This window comes from Somniosus microcephalus, chromosome 2, assembly GCF_052327205.1.
Source record: "Somniosus microcephalus isolate GS21.2 chromosome 2, FLI_Smic_1.0, whole genome shotgun sequence".
NCBI classification, from domain to species: Eukaryota; Metazoa; Chordata; class Chondrichthyes; order Squaliformes; family Somniosidae; genus Somniosus; species Somniosus microcephalus.
In genome coordinates this window covers 236,857,337-236,874,515 of record NC_140988.1, presented here as the reverse complement: position 1 = coordinate 236,874,515, position 17,179 = coordinate 236,857,337, and the positions used below count along the sequence as shown (strand labels likewise).

At 46.6% G+C, this 17,179-nt stretch overlaps 1 protein-coding gene across 3 annotated transcripts in view; it reads right to left on the bottom strand.

The window, feature by feature from the left end:
* Positions 1-17,179, bottom strand: part of cep135 (centrosomal protein 135) — a 257,425-nt gene that overhangs the window by 29,927 nt on the left and 210,319 nt on the right. For all 3 annotated transcript variants that reach the window (XM_085970351.1, XM_085970360.1, XM_085970370.1), the window contains 2 exons: positions 10,386-10,571; positions 9,206-9,415 (listed from right to left, as the gene is read on the bottom strand). In XM_085970351.1, the coding sequence (XP_085826477.1) occupies positions 9,206-9,415; positions 10,386-10,571 (396 nt within the window). The remainder of the gene's footprint in view (positions 1-9,205; positions 9,416-10,385; positions 10,572-17,179) is intronic.

Below are 17,179 nucleotides of genomic sequence, written 5' to 3'. Positions count from 1 at the left end.
CTTGCTGCAGGTGTACAGGGCCTTGGTGAGACAGCACCTTGAGTATTGTGTGCAGTTTTGGTCGCCTTATCCGAGGAAGGATGTTCTTGCCATGGAGGGAGTGCAGCGAAGATTCACCAGACTGATACCTGGGATGGCAGGAATGACGTATGGCTCGATTAGGCTTATATTCACTAGAGTTTAGAAGAATGAGAGGGGATCTCACCGAAAATTATAAAATTCTAACAGGACTAGACAGAGTAGATGCAGGAAGGATGTTCCCAATGGCGGGAGAGTCCAGAACCAGGGGTCACAGGCTAAGGATAAGGGGTAAGCCATTTAGGACTGAGATGATGAGGAATTTCTTCACCCAGAGAGTGGTGAACCTGGGGAATTCTCTACCACACAAGGCAGTTGAGGCCAATTCATTAAATATATTCAAGAAGGAGTTAGATATATTTCTTAAGGCTAAAGGGATATGGGGAGAAAGCAGGGACAGGGTACTGAATTTGGATGATCAGCCATGGTCTCATTAAATGGCGGAGCAGGCTCGAGGGGCCGAATGGCCTACCCCTGCTCCTATCTTCTATGTTTCTATGTATGTTTCTAGTATTTCCCATTCCGACATAACTCTTCAAATTAGTACATATTTTCTAGCCATCAGCCAATTTCTTGTCCATTCCCTCAAATTTACTCCTGATAATCAATTCCATTATTTTATACAGAATGCAAGACCAATAGGCATGTAGTTGCATTGTCATTAACCTGTTCCCAATATATTGCAACCTACACTTTATCCAATTACTCGCATTTCACACTTTATCTAGAGCCAGTCTGTTTCTTTACCTGTCCTATTACTATCTCGTCTCACCTTGAATATCTCTTAATGTCTCTTCTTTCTTCCCCTCCCCCATTTCCCAGCCCCCAAACTGCCTTTTGTTTCATTTCTCTAAAAGGGTTTCGACCTGAAACGTTGACTCTATTTCTCTCTCCAATGATGTTGCCTGGCCTGCTGAGTTTTTCCAGCATTTTCTGTTGTTACTCCATAATGAGTGTTGGCACCTCACAAATCGCCTCCCTAGTCTCTCTCGGCACTCTAAGATAAATACCATCTATTCCTGGTGGTTTATTTCTTTTGAGGCCTTTTAACCTTTACAGGACTTCTATCTCATTAGTAAAAAAATCATTGATTTAACTTTTTGTTTTTTCATTTCCAGGATGTGGGCATTGCCAGCAAAGCCTGCATTTATTGCCCATCCCTCGAGGAGGTGGTGGTGAGCCGCCTTTCTTCAATACAACTAAGTGGCTTGCTAGCATTTGAGAGCGCATTGGAGTCACACATAGGCCAGATGAGACCTTCTCTAAAGGACATTAGTGAACCAGATGGGTTTTTAACGACAATCCGGTAGCTTCATCAAAGAATTTGATCAAGTTAGTCAAACCTGATTTGCCTTTAACAAATCCGCGCTGACTTTAATTTAGTAGCCCATACTTTTCCAAATGCCAATTAATTTTGCCCCAGATTATTGTCTCTTATACAGGAAACTCTCTTTTAACCGGCACCTGAATATCCGAAAATCTCTCTTAACCGGCAAAATTCAGGAGTAGGTTCAGGTAAGTTTTACTATATATTAGTGGCCGCGTAACTGAGGTTTTTGGATCTGTGGCCGTGTAACCGGGGTTCCTGCACCTGTGGCCGTGCAACAGGGACTCCTGGATCTGTGGCCGTGTAACCGGGACTCCCGCACAAGTGCCGTGTAACCGGGGCTCCTGCACCTGTGGCCGTGTAACCGGGGCTCCTGCACCTGTGGCCGTGTACGGGGCTCTTGTACCTTGGTAAGTATACCTCTCTGTAATCCGGACTTTTTGATCAACCGGCACCACGCCAGTCCCGTTGGTGCCGGATAACAAAGAGTTTCCTGTAGTTTCCCCACCACTGTCATTAGGCTGACTGGCCTGTAGTTGCCAGGTTTATCCCTCTCTCTTTTTAAACAGGGGTGTAACATTTGCAGGGGAGACACTCAACCACTGGAGGTAGTGTAGAGAAGAACCACAAGGCTGATCCCTAGTGTCAAAGTTCTGAGTTATGAGGTAAGATTCTAAAAACTTGGGACTTCCAGCCTGGAAAAGAGGTGTCTTACAGGTGATCGTACATTAGTTAAAGTAATGGAAAAGGTAAATCCTGAATATTATTTTCAATTAAATTGCAAGAGGAGAACATGGGTATATAGGTTCAAACTAATAAAAGGTAAATTTAGGAATTGTATGAGGAAATTGTAGTTCACATAAAGAGCGATCAACATGTGGAATGGGCATCTCGAGTAGTGGAGGCGACAACACTGGAATCATTTATGAAACAATTGGATGCTACCATGAGGAGAACTTTAGGATCTTTCTGGATGGATGAATGAATTAAGATGTGCTGAATGGCCTCAGTCATCCGGAATTATTTTGTGAAAAGAGTAAAAATACATGTCGAAAAGATCTATGTTGAAATCAGGAGGAGATTTGAAATTATACTATGAGCTACAAAAAGTAAACAATGCTCAGGTACCAACAATGCACTGCAGAACAGTTTTAAAACACTTGGGCCTTAAGTCTAATCTGCATTCTAGGCCAAGTCAATTAACAGTTAACTTCAAAATAATAACAGAAAACGCTGGAAAAACTCAGCAGGCCAGGCAGCATCCGTGGAGAGAGAAACAGAGTTAACGTTTCAGGTCGAGGACCTTTCCTCAGAACTGGAAAAAAACAGGAAAGGGGATAGATTTTAAAGCAAGTAGGGGCTGGGAAAAGGGGGAGGGGATGAAAGAACAAAAGGGAAGATCAGCGACAGGATAGAAAGCAGGAGAGATTAAGAGACATTAAGAGAAATTGGGGGAGAAATTCGATATCGCCCCATTTGGGGTGCAATTATCGGCCGGGCGCAAATTATCGCCACCTACTGCGAAATTGGTCTGTTTCGCCCCTGGAGCTGATTGCAGCGCTAAATCAGGCGCTGCACAACTCTCTTAAGGCGCTAAGCCGGAGGAGCGAGGCGCTAACTCAGAGGGCAGGCGCAGCGCAGGTGCTGTCAGTTAGCGATTGCACACAGACACGCTGGCGCCGGCCAGCTCTTAAAGGGGAGGGTTGATCTTGATTTGCAGCCGCACCCTGCGCATTGGAGCCGTGAATCTCGGCCTGGACAGACCTGTTGCCAAATCCTGCAGCCAAGGACCATGGAGGGGGCCAGGGAGCGAGCGCAGCATTTCAGCGAGGGGGCCTTGGAGGCTCTGGTTGGCGCGGTGGAGCGCAGGCGATCTCTCCTGTACCCGGAGAGTGGCAGGAGGCCTCTGCCCAACGAGTACCGAAAAGCTTGGAGGGAGGTGGCTCACAGAGTGACCTCCAGCAGCATGGTGCCTAGGACCCCTGTGCAATGCAGGAAGAAGTTCAACGACCTCACTCGGGTCGTCAGGGTGAGTGCCTTTTTCAGAAACCTCTTCATCCCTCCATCTCGACCTCGCTTTATGGCCAAAGGGTCTTGAAAGCGCCAATGCCCAGCACTCCTCCAACACCTATGGCCCTTTCAGGAAACTCTCACGCACATTCAGCACTTTGCATACAGTAAGGGTTATTCGACCACGGGAGGCATTTCAGCCAAGATCATGGCTGCACCTTTACTCAGACCCCGTCCTTTTTCTTGCAGGGCAAGCTGGTGCATAATAGGAGACAGCAGCAACGGACCGGGGGAGGCCGGCCGGCCTCACCTTCAAGCCCTGACGGATCTGGAGCAGCGAGTCCACCAGATTGTGGCAAGCCGGATGCTTGGGCCCGTCGCCACTGGAGATGCCGACCCTTTTCTGGACAGCAATGGTAAGGTCATCACCTTTTTGACCTCTCCCCTTCCACTTGTTCCTCACAACAGCATCCTTTGACACTCTCGATCCAAATCAGTACATCGCTGCACTCATGCCTCCCTTGCTGCCACCCTGTCCTCACGCTAAAGCCACTCTTGTACCTCCCTGCTTTCAGATGCTGATTCACCAGGTGAGGAGGTGGCCCTCAAGCTGCCACTGGGAGTGAATCTGAAGGCGAGGAGGAAGAGGAAGCCGAACCATCAGCGCAACCCTCTGCCGAGGCAGCCTATGCCCATACTGGGTCGCCTTCCCTGGAGGGGAGCAGGGGGGAATGGTCTGATGAGGGTGAAGCTCCAGGACCCAGCGGGCTGCAGCAACACGAGAGGGGTAGGGAAGCTCGGAGGCCTTCTCCCCGGAGGGGAAGTATGGCCTTGAGTCCTGCTACAGTGAGCGCAGAAGAGGTGCGGCTCCTCGCTGAAATGAGCACCCAGGCGGAGCAAAGGCACACTGAGCTCATGGCTGTAGTGGCAAGGATGCCCGAATTCATTGAGTCACTGGCAAGGAGTGTCCAGGACTTCGGTGCAGCACAGGCGTCTGCCACGCAAATGCTAAGTGCTGCAATGCAGTCAGTGGCTGGTCTCATGCAGACGCAGATTGAGGCCACGCGAGCACTAACTGATGTCACCCTCGCTGGATCGGGCAGGTTTCCCCGGGGCCCTCCCCGCGCCGCAGCAGGCCAACAATCTGTGCTCCCGCAGATTGCTCCGCATGCTGAAGTGCTGCCCCGTGGGAGTGCCAGTGTGTCGGTCGAGCAGGGAGTTGCTGTCCTCTCTCAGGATGACAGCATTCCTGCTGCCAGCACTGTCACATCTCCACTGCAGTTGCCACCACCTGTAGGACAGACTGCTGCCGCCCATGCAGAGTTGGAGCAGTCAGCAGCCGGGCCCTCCAGGCCCAGAGCTTGTCCAGGCCATCCCTCAAGTGCATCTGCAGTCTCAGTTTCTGACACTCAGCAGCCTTCCCCCAGCCTTGCTGCAGCCACTAGGGTCCCAGTGCGGCGGAGCTGCAGGGTGGGAAGGGGGCAATTTCGCAAGGGAAGCAGATCACCCTCGAAGGGCAAGAAGTAGGTGGTGTGGCAAAATGTTGTTCATTGTTTTATTGAAAGCCAAGGATCATGGTCATATTTTTGTTACTGTTTTGGACATTGTCTCCAGGTTGTGAGAGCCAGTTATGTGATTGACTGTTTCTTTGTGTGTTTCTTTCTATTACTTTGTCATGCGGGAAGGATACACAGCTTTGTAAATAAAGAAGTGTCTTTATTCAAAATGTGCATGTTTGTTCTTTGCACTCATTGTTGCCTTGACCGGCTTAGGGGTTGCGGCATGGTTCCATTCAGGTTGTTTGAATGGCAGAAGCCATTCCCTCAGAGGGAGCCTAGAAGCGAATTGCTATAAGCCTTTGACGGATGGCCCTTGCACTTTGTGCCTCCCTCCCGTCTTGGTGCTGCTGCTCCTCCTCCTCCTCTGCTGGTGCTCCAAGGCCCGGTGGCATTGGCTGGGTCCTGAGGATTGCCAGGTTATGCAGCATGCAGCACACAACGAAGTGGGAGACTCGCTCAGGCGAGTACTGCAGGGCTCCTCCAGAGTGGTCCAGACAGCGGAACCGTTGCTTGAGCATGCCGATTGTGTGCTCAACGATGCTCCTAGTAGCTTGATGGCTCTCGTTGTATCGTTCTTCTGCAGGGGTACTGGGCGAACGGAGCAGGGTCATCAGCCAGGTGCACAGAGGATAGCCCTTGTCCCTGAGAAGCCAGCCTCCTGGGTGAAGCGGGGCCTCGAAAAGGTCTGCCACAGAAGTCTGGCGCAGGATGAAGGCATCGTGGCTGCTGCCTGGAAAGTGGACATCGACAGCGAGTATCAGCTGTCTGTGGTCACAGACCAACTGGACGTTCAAGGAATGGAAGCCCTTTCGGTTGCGGAAATCCTCGGCATTCTCTTGCGGCACCCGCAAAGCCACATGGATGCAGTCAATGGCGCCCTGCACCACGGGGAAGCCCGCTATTCTTGCAAAGCCCGCTGCGCGCTCTTGATGCTTGTCTGGGATCATGGAGAAAGAGATGTACTCTCGTCTCCTTTTAAAGAGGGCATTTGTGACTTGACGGATGCAGCAATGCACCGCGAACTGGGAGATATTGGCAATGTCCCCAGTAGCAGATTGAAAGGAGCCGGTGGCATAAAAGTTGAAAGCCACTGTTACCTTCACTGCCACCGACAGAGACGTCCTGCTCCTCAGTTGAGGTTGCAGATCTGGCTGGAGGAGGTGGCAGAGCTCAGTGACCACCTCCTTGCTGAATCGCAGCCTTCGCAAACACTGCTCCTCAGACATATTGATACATGAGAACTGTTGTCGAAAAACTCTGGGACGGTAAGGTCTCCTGCACCGAGGCCTGTTGGCCCTCCTCCGTCTGGCCATGATTGCCACTCTCTCTCTGCGCCCTCTCAATGTGATGGAGAAGCATGACGTTCCCATCCATTGCAGCCCCCATAATATGTCGGCAATCAAAGTTATGCCGGTGAAAAAGCAAAGCAACTATAAAGTTATGGTCAGAAGCCAAAACTACCTCAGACAGCGTTGACTCAATGCAGAAGTCTCTCTTTCTCCCTTTGTCTCTCTGCAAATCTCTCTCTCAGAACGAGTGGTCCAAAAATGGCTACCACACAGAAGACAGGACAAGCCCCCTTTAAATAGCGGCCCCCCCAGCCCCACAGCGACTGGGAAGCGTTCCAGTCAACCTGCCGTTGGTAGCGACAGGCGGAAAGGAGGGGGGCGCCACTGAATTTCTTGTCCGGGGCGCCCCAAGGGCGTTGCACTCTGGAATGACGTCAAGATCTGCGTGCGCAGGAGAGCGGGCGGTATGGTTTAGCGCCGCCGCTAAATGTCCGCTCAATTTCGCGAGAGGCGCAGGTATCGCCGCGCCCGGGCGCTAGTTGGTTAGCGCCCCACTTATCGCCCTCTTAAGGCGCTAACGGGTGGCGCTCACAACTGAAGGAACAAAGGATGGCTCTGATGAAGTGTGAATGGCCTGCTGAGTTTTTCCAGCGTTTTCTGTTGTTATTTCGGATTTCCAGCATCCGCAGTATTTTGCTATCATAACAGTTAACTTCAACTGTTCTCCACGCTAAATATGCTTTGGCACTGGGCTTTTGCTTTATTCCTACTGTATTCAGCTCACATTTAAAAGAATGACTAAACATTGCTTCCTTGCTCACTTGGGAGAGTTGCAGGACTAGAGAACTCTTTCGAGTTACATTATAATGTGGTGGCCCTTAATCTTTGATATCACAAAGTTATATTTTGAAAAAGAACTTATATTGATATAGCACCTTTCATGACCTTACTTAACAGCCAAATAAGTACTTTTGAAGAGTTGTCACTATTGTAATGTGGGAAACACGGCAGCCAATTTGCAAACAGCAAATTCCCACAACCAGCAATGGGATAATGACCAGATAATCTGTTTTAGTGATGTTGGTTGAGGGATAAATATTGGCCAGGACACCAGTGGTAACTCCCCTGTTTTCCTTCAAATAATGCCATGGGATTTTTTTCATCCATCTGAGGGCATCTATCTTGGTTGTAACATCTCACCCGAAAGATGGCACCTCGAACAGTGCAGCGCCCCTCAGTATTACATTGGACTGTCAGCCTAGATTATGCGCTCAAGTCTCTGGAATGAAAGTCTTTGAAGGCAATGTTAAAGCATCAGGCAACTAAGTAAATATTTTCTTCAGTTCTGCATCAGGTAAAACTGGCACGAAGAATGTTAACTTTTTGTTTCATTCATGGGATGTGGGTGTCGCTGGCAATGCCAGCATTTATTGCCTATCCCTAATTGTCCTTGAGAATGTGGTGGTGAGCCGCCTTCTTGAACAGCTGCAGTTCATGAGGTGAAGGTACTCCCACAGTGCTGTTATGGAGGGTGCGCTTGGATTTTGACCCAGCAACTATGATGAAACCGCAATATATTTCCAAGTCAGGGTGGTGCGTGACTTGGAGGGGAACTTGGAGGTGGTGGTGTTCCCATGCGCCTGTTGCCCTTGTCCTTCTAGGTGGTAGAGGTTGTGGGTTTGGGAGGTGCTGTTGAAGAAGCCTTGGTGAGTTGCTGCAGTGCATCTTGTAGATGATACACACTGCAGCCACAGTGCGTCGGTAGTGGAGTAAGTGTGGAGTAAGGTGGTGGATGGGATGCCAATCAAATCGGCTGCTTTGTCCTGGATGGTGACGAGCTTCTTGAGTGTTGTTGGAGCTGCATTCATCCAGGCAAGTGGAGAGTATTCCATCACACTCCTGACTTGTGCCTTGTAGATGGTGGAAAGGCTTTGGGGAGTCAGGAGGTGAGTCACTCGCTGCAGAATACCCAGCCTCTGACCTGCTCTTGTAGCCACAGTCTATGTATGTGGCTGGTCCAGTTAAGTTTTTGGTCAATGGTGACCCCCAGGATGTTGATGGTGGGGGATTCAGCGATGGTAGTCCCATTGAATGTCAAGGGGAGGTGGCTACACTCTCTCTTGTTGGAGATGGTCATTGCCTGACACTTAAGTGGCAAGTAACATTCGTGCCACACATCAGCCCAAGCCTGAATGTAGTCCAGGTCTTTCTGCATGCGGGCACAGACCGCTTCGTTATCTGAGGAGTTGTGAATGGAACTGAACACTCTGCAATCATCAGTAAACATCCCCACTTCTGACCTTATGATGGTGGGAAGGTCATTGATGAAGCAAGCAGCTGAAGATAGTTCGGTCTAGGACATTGCCCTGAGGAACTTCTGCAGCGATGTCCTGGGGCTACAAGGAAAAATGGTCACTTGAGCTCCATAATGGCTCTCATTTAGAGGTTGATCTACTAACGTCTCACAAAGCAAACTCTATCTCGCCATTTTGGAGAACTTGCTACAGAGGGACTACAATATATTCACAATCCATCCTGCTAGACTTTCTGTAGGAATAACTAACATGAATGGCTGTGCAAAAATCCAGTATATGATGGAGGCTCTGGTAACAATATTAAGTCTGCTGAGAGAATGTACAATTTTAAGATCAATTTAAATGATAGTTTTGAAGGTGACTTGTTTTGTAATGTGCTCTTGACCTGCTTCTCCAAAGGTATAACAAATAGTGACTGAAGTGGAAGTACTAAAATGTTACCATCTGGGTATACTATATTTAAGGACATGGGTCCACAAAAGCAGGAAACACACACAAATAACTAATGATTTTATCTATATATATACATATACACAGTTCTTGACTGTTATATAGTCATTTTATAAATTAATATATTTAAAAATCTTAGTTTAAATTAAGTGTAGACAATAGTTCATCTAACCATACCCTTTCATGTTCCATATTCTTAGAAGTAAGTTGCCGCGACAATAACTCCTTATTAGAATCCAATTGGGCACACAGTTCTCTGATTGAAGCCAGGTCTCCTAACACATGGCATTTCTCAGCCTGTGCCTGTTGTAGCTCTTCCTCCAGTTTGGACATGCTTTTAGCAGTATATGAAATCTCTTTCTCATACACTTGTTGGGCAGACACGTGCTAAATTAGAAGAATTTACAGTAAAACACAAAAATATGCACACATTTGGCACACTAATATTGAAACAGACAAAAGTATACTATAATATGAAAGTTAATTGAGGGCGCAATCTATAAGCAAGTGAATGCGAAAATAAAAAATATTTGATAAACTATTCTTTTATAAAAGGTCAACCTCTATATACAGTAGCATGTTGAAAGACATTGCATGAGGTGTAATCACTTGGGGCATTAACTTTTAAGGAAATCCCACCTGGAGCAGTCAGTAATCTTACCCCACTCCGCTGTATAAAGATTTGGGCTGAACTTTCAGGCCTCCTGTCCAGCAGAAATGGGGCGGTGCTTCCCCAAAAATGGTGGGGAATGACCTTTCGCCCCGTTCCTGCCGGCACTGTGGTCAGGGCAATGATGCCCCTGGGCCTACCACTGAGCAGCTCCTGTAGCGGCATCCTAAGTCAGGTGGCAGGCTAAACATGCTAGAAAAAAATTTAGGGGAAAACCAATAGCTTATAATGAAAGAGATTTGTTGCGTGTCACTAGCCTTACTAGCCAATCAAACTCCAGGAGAATGCCACCTCACGTTAGCCAAGACTGATTTATTGGCCTTTTCATGATCAGTTGGGAGCAGTGTGTCTTTTTAATGGAATTCCCACTGAATTCTACTTTGCTCAGCAGTGACAGTTTAAAAAGAGAAAGATGCCTTCTGATTTGTTTTAAAACTGATCAACTATGTGAAATTTGTGTATGTTTGTGGATGCTAAGAGGATCCTGCCATTTGATGCTGGTGAACACCTATTTCTGAAATGCATGGAAGAGTCCTTCAAAGGAGGCTGTTAATTTTACATCATAAGCACTTTCAGATGACTTCTCTTCGCATGGTTGCTGTATTACTTAAAATGACCTCATAGGATACTAGCTGTTATGTATAAAATTAAATTTTTAGTTTTACAGACTTTATTCACATCTAATACCTCCTGTATTTCCCTTTCTAGCTTGACCACTCTTTCCTCAAGATGTCGTCTCTCTGTGTCTACAGACAGGAGCTCCAGTCGAATTGAACTGCTCTCTCCCTCTGCCTGATGGGCCTTATGCTCCCAGTTCTCAGCCTGATTGCTTGCCAGTCGGAATTGCTCCAGCATATGATGGAGCTCTTGTTCCTATTATTGAAAAAAGAGAGCAGGTAACTTAAGTGTAAGTATTTCAGACTGAACAATACCTGCACAACATACAGACCAATCCTGATTCTCCTTTCATCATCATTTTTAGGTACCAGTACCGATCCATCAGTTTTAATCTAACAGATCAGTGCAGCTATTCCCACTGACAACCAATGGCCAAGGTAGGATAAGTTTTAAAAGTGCCTTTTACAAAATATAGAAAATATTGATACGAGACCTCGAGTTGCTTTCCACAAGACAAAATTATTTTTAATAGCACAGGTTAATTTCACACAAAACCCAGAAGAACAATCCTTCCTCTCCCAGTGCTGTTTGACAGGAATTAATGCAAAGCGCACAGGGCGTGCACTCTGTGGGGGTCAGGAGTTGAAAGCCCAAATTTCCTCTGGGACCAGATTTTAATTCTGCAGATGCATATGGGCCCAGTATTGGCTGCAGCCACATAGAAAGGAGGAGCTCTGGGTGCATCTTGAGCTTTAAAGGTGGCCTTCACCGTAAAGGGGCTTGCACAATGGAAAGGTCGGAAAAGAAATCACTTTTTTGAGGAATTTTTTTGGTGATTGTTACATCAAATATTCAACGTGGCAGCTGCAGTTGCGTATTGCTGAGTTCTGAAATTAAGCACATCCACCAAAAGTTGTGTTCTTTCATTGCTGTGGTCTTCTCCTTTAATAAAATGGTATGACCCTGTAGGATTCGCAAAAATCCATGAAATACAGTATACGGGTAGGGCCCCTGAAGTGGCCACATTGTGAGAACACAGAATGGAGTTGGCAGTTCTCATGGCCCAGTTCAAAAGGACACACACACAGTACCTAACAGCAGTCTGAGTCATCATCGATTAGAAGAATCCAGAACCTTACTGTTTTTGATATTGTAATGTGGTTACAGCAGTAAACAAAACTATTAGCACCTGGAGGTGCGCTAATCGCTGGCAGAGCGGTAACCGATCTCAGAAACCGCTGAGCACACACAAACGGAGGGACACTAAACGGATTCCCATTAGTTCGATTTGCGAGCAGTTAAAATTAATGTGCTTGCTTTTGTTAAAGCAACCTTAACAAAGGAAAACGGTTGATTTGGCACCAAGATTAGGGCCAGAAAAGAGTATAACCGTTCAGGTAAATCGTCAGCAAGTCAGTCTAAGATTCGACCAGAGTAAGGAAGACTCCTCCGGAGACGGTTCACACTGTGAAGTCCAAGTCCAGTTACCATCAGGAGTTCGAGGACCATGCGGAACAGAAAACGGCTCGAGGATTTCGGAGGACTTCCAAAGTTTGTACAGGAGAGCAAGTCCAGGAGCCGGTCCCATAAGGAAGGTCGGAGGTCCCGGACGTAACAAGAAGTACTAAGGTCCAGAAGGGTTTTGAAATTCTGGTGAGCATAAAGGCCCAACCCTACCTAACTGACATAATTGAGGTATATTCAGTAACGGGAGGGTTTGTAACGTTAAGGGTATTTGTAAGTCAGGAGTGTGATTTATCCCTCGATGTGTCCGTGCGCTTCCCTCACCCCCGCTTTTAGCTTATCGCTAGTTTAGAACTGTTTATATGCTTTAAAGTTATTTTTTTCAGTGTATAATTTAGTCCTCTGTGAGAAACGTTATTTTTCGTCTGCATTTATTCTTGCCATTTTTCTCTGTGTACATTCTCTTTCAAAAATAAAGGTTGTTTTTGATTTAAAACTCAATCTGTCTCATCTGATCATTTGTCTTCCGAGTCACGAGTTGGGCCAACACACAAAGATTGTCTGGCAATAAGCCCAGTGTCTAGAACCGTGAGGGGGGGAGCGCTTCGAAACCGCTCACGAGTAGTGCGAAAATCAAAACCGATTTAGCACACCATAAGCTCGTTAAAACGACCCCTTACACCCTTTTAAATATTTTCGTGCTGCTAGGCCATGACTGGGATGAAGCAGCAGCACCTCAAGTACTGGTCTATGTGCTCTTGCAGTCTGCCTCAGAGAGAACTGGTAAGATGCCAGCATCATTGTGCCAAGCAGTAGGTGGAGTATCAGGGAAAACAAGTGTGGGTATGAAGAACAATGGTATCGGAATAGGAGAAGGGTGCTGGTTTGAATGTGAGGCTCCTATTTTTATTTCAGGTGGCATGGAGCAGTTTTATGGTATGGGGAGGTTGGATTATTGCTGTGTAGTAGGGAAACAGGCATCTGTAGCTCGGGAGAGGGCCAGGCAAAATTCATCAGCAGCTGATAAAGGAGCTTTACCTCATCTACCTCCACGTAAGTCATATCACAAAAAAGGGAAATAACAACAGAAAATGCTGGAAAAACTCAGCAGGCCAGGGCAGCATCCGTGGAGAGAGAAACGGAGTTAACGTTTCAGGTCGAAGACCCTTCGTCAGAAAAGGGAGTTGGGGTGGGGGGGCTGACTGGCACAGCATTGAACAAAGCCGCCACCACTTAAGCGTAAATGAATAGAAGCATTCTGAAACAAGTACAAAAGCATCAACTGCATTTCTTTTAATTAAAAACAAAAATAAGGATCTTTCTTGACAATACCAGAATTTCCCCATAGACCACCAAAACAGCAGCCCTGGAATCAGTAGAGCCAGGTTTTTAACATAAGATAACATAAGTAGGAGCAGGAGTAGGCCATATGGCTCCTCGGGCCTGCTCTGGGAGCAGTTTGGCCCTGAACCACACCTGATGCTAACGGTTGCCAACTCTGGTTGGAAGCATTGCTGGAGGGTTGATCACATGACCACCTCCAGGACCACCCTGCTATCTATGATCTTCTGTAGGGTGCGGACAAACCTTACTTCCTGTTGTCCCAATTTTGTGTCACACTTCCTAGTACTTTAGTAAATGTTTGCTCTGTTGCTCTTTCATAGCGTTCTTGCAATTTTGCCAGAAATAGCAGGGGAAGTTTTAACATACCCATTTAAGATTTTGCTACACAGGAATTCCAAGATAACGCTGAGCCAGATACTGTTTAGAATTTTGTATGTTTTGTTGACATAAGATCACTTGGCTTTAGATTTGTATAGGACCTAGCTACTTGCCTGAATACTAGACATCAAATCCTCAAACACAACTGAACTTAGATATTTTATATACTTGAGCACCGATTTTAACTGCCTCCACCCTGGATTAAAATAATGCGAGTCAGTTACCCCCACCAATCCTACTTCCTCCCGCCGTGTCCCCATATTAACTTGCTCTTTTGAGCAGGTCAGCCACAGGAAGGAAGCGGGGTCCTACTTTAAATATGCAGATCAGTTCCAATGATGTCATGCAGACCCAATCTGCAACTTCAAGCTGAGGGCTGAGCCGAGGGTGGGGGCGGGGAGAGATGTGGGCAGTGTCAGCTACTGGGAGCTGCATCCTGGACCACAAGAGGACCAGGAGGTAAGTTTTAAATTTATTGTTCAGGTTTCCTTGTGGGCCAGGAGTGCTCCTCCAGCCCCCCTTGCACCAAGTTCCCCCACTCCCGGTCAGACCTTCAATTGTAGCTAGACGGCCCCTCCCCTGCCGATCGCGGCCAGATCTCCACGTCCCCCCCCCACTCGCGGTCGCCGAGATCGGCAGCAATCTTGCCGGGTTTTCCCCACGCTACCGCGCTTCCCCACACCCTCCCCGTTAATATTGGGGCCTTGATATCTGTCAGCTTCATTCTTGTTTTCATCTCTTTTGATTGTTTTTGGTTACTCACCCTCTATTTAGGAAAACCCTTTATGAAAGACGACAGGTCTCTGCCAATGCCATTGCTACTGATATGGGTATCTATTTGGTGCACAAGAGCAGACCAGGTTGGTTCTCTCCTTAGGCTTTCCCTTCCCTGCCATCAGGAACCACATCATCTCTGCTCACCAATTACTTCTCGACAGCCTGTCTAACATCGGAATTCATTGTGCAGCAACAGTGGATAGCATCAAAATGCTTTTCCACCAAAGTCACTACTGTTCTTCACTCAGTGAAATAAAAATTACAATAATTTCCTTTTAATAGAATATGTTGCCATTTTCTCAGGTAAGACACTAAGATATTACAAATATTAAACTGGAGACAGAAAAACACTGAGAACCAATAAGCCCAGGAATCTGCACTGCAGAAACATGGGGCCAAGATTGGAAATCAAATTAAAATAAAAGACGGTAAGTCTGTTCTCAGCTAAAAGTGTTTTAAAATACAACTTCTATTTTTTGCAGCTTGAACCATTTAAAAGCAAGATCATGTAGGTAATTGGTTAATTTTTAATGAGGACTGGTCTTTAAATCTGAATCTGCAGCATTGATGGCAGTTTGCACAGTTTATTCAGAAAGCAAGGCAATTTGTTCTGGAGACATATTTGGAACTAAAATTATTAGTACAGTAACTATATTACATAGCTTGGATACAATTTCCATCCATTCAATATTCTAGGAAGATTTTTTTCACCATAGGTTCTAAATAGGTCCAGGGCAATCTATTAATTTTACAAACAGATATTGTATCCATTTAATTAAATACTTAATTGAACTTTGGATAAATTCATAAAAATATCACTATTTCTTAGCCAAACGTGTGTTCTATATCTATATATAAAAGTATTAAGATTGCATTGACTTTAGATTACTTTGACCAAGTAAAGAAATAGCTAACTGAATAAATTAAAGGCCAAAAGATGCATTTCACTGTGCTTTACTATTACAATGTCACAATTCGTCTCAGTAGGATCTGTGTGAACAAATTAATATGTGCGCACAATACTGTACTATGTTCAATTGGTTGAATGACAAGCCAATCAATTGTTCGAATATCTTAAATAAATTGTTAGAGAATCATCAGAGGCTTACTCTGGTTCAAAGCTTGCATTAAAAATCCAGCTATAAGTAAACAAAGACATTATCATAACGATAACAATAACTTTTATTTATATAGTGCCTTTAACTTGGTAAAATGTCCCAAGGCGCTTCACAGGAGTATTAAAAGACAAAAAATTTGACACCAAGCCACACAAGGAGAAATAAGGGCAGGTCAAAGAGGTAGGTTTTATGGAGCGTCTTGAAGGAGGAAAGAGAGGTAGCGAGGCAAAGAGGTTTAGCCAGGGAATTCCGGAGCTTAGAGCCTAGGCAACAGAAGGCACGACCGCCAATGGTTGAGCGATTATAATCAGGGATGCTAAAGAGAGCAAAATTAGAAGAGCGCAGATATCAAGGGGGGATTGTGGGGCTGAAGGAGATTTCATAGATAGGGAGGGATTTGAAAATAAGGATGAGAATTTTGAAATCGAGGTGTTGCTTAACCGGGAGCCAATGTAGGTCAGCAAGCACAGGGGTGATGGGTGAACGGGACTTGGTGCGAGTTAGGACACGGGCAGCCGAGTTTTGGATGACCTCAAGTTTACGTAGGGTAGAATGTGGGAGGCCAGCCAGGAGTGTGTTGGAATAGTCAAGTCTAGAGGTAACAAAGGCACGGATGAGGGTTTCAGCAGCGGATGAGCTGAGGCAAGGGCGGAGACGGGCGATGTTACGGAGGTGGAAATAGGCGGTCTTAGTTATGCCGTGGATATGTGGTCGGAAGCTCATTTCAGGGTCAAATATGACACCAAGGTTGCGAACAGTGTGGTTCAGATGTTAGGGAGAGGGGTGGAGTCAGTGGCTAGGGAACGGAGTTTGTGGCGGGGATAGAAAACAATGGCTTCGGTCTTCCCAATATTTAATTGGAGAAGATTTCTGCTCATCCGGACAAGCAATCTGACAATTTAGAGACCATGGAGGGGTCAAGTGAAGTGGTGGTGAGGTAGAGCTGGGTGTCATCAGTGTACATGTGGAAACTGACGCTGTGCTTTTGGATGATGTCGCCAAGGGGCAGCACGTAGATGAGAAATAGGAGGGGGCCAAGGATAGATCCTTGGGGGACACCAGAGGTAACGATGCGAGAGTGGGAAGAGAAGCCGTTGCAGGTGATTCTCTGGCTACGATTACATAGATAAGAATGGAACCAGGCGAGCGCAGTCCCACCCAGCTGAACGACGGTGGAGAGGCGTTGGAGAAGGATGGAGTGGTCAACCATGTCAAAGGCTGCAGACAAGTCAAGAAGGATGAGGAGGGATAGTTTACCTTTGTCACAGTCGCAACGGATGTCATTTGTGACTTTGATGAGCCGTTTCGGTACTGTGGCAAGGGCGGAAACCCGATTGGAGTGTTTTAAACATGGAGTTGCGGGAAAGATGGGCACGGATTCGGGAGGTGACAACACATTCAAGGACTTGAGAGGAAAGGGAGGTTTGAGATGGGATGGTAGTTTGCAAGGACGAAGGGGTCAAGGGTTGTTTTTTGAGGAGAGGGGTGATGACCTCAGATTTGAAGGAGAGGGGGACAGTACCCGAGGAGAGCGAACAGTTAACAATATCAGCTAGCATGGGAGCCAGAAAAGGAAGTTGGGTGGTCAGCAGTTTGGTGGGAATAGGGTGAGGGAGCAGGAGGTGGGTCTCATAGACAAGATGAGCACGGAGAGGTCATGAGGGGAGATCGGAGAGAAACTGGAGAAAATCGAGAGTTCAGAGCTAGGGCAGGGGGTAACCTTAGAAGAAGTTTGGCCCAGTGGGCTAGGGGAAGGAAGGGAAGTGGCAGCTGAACGGATGG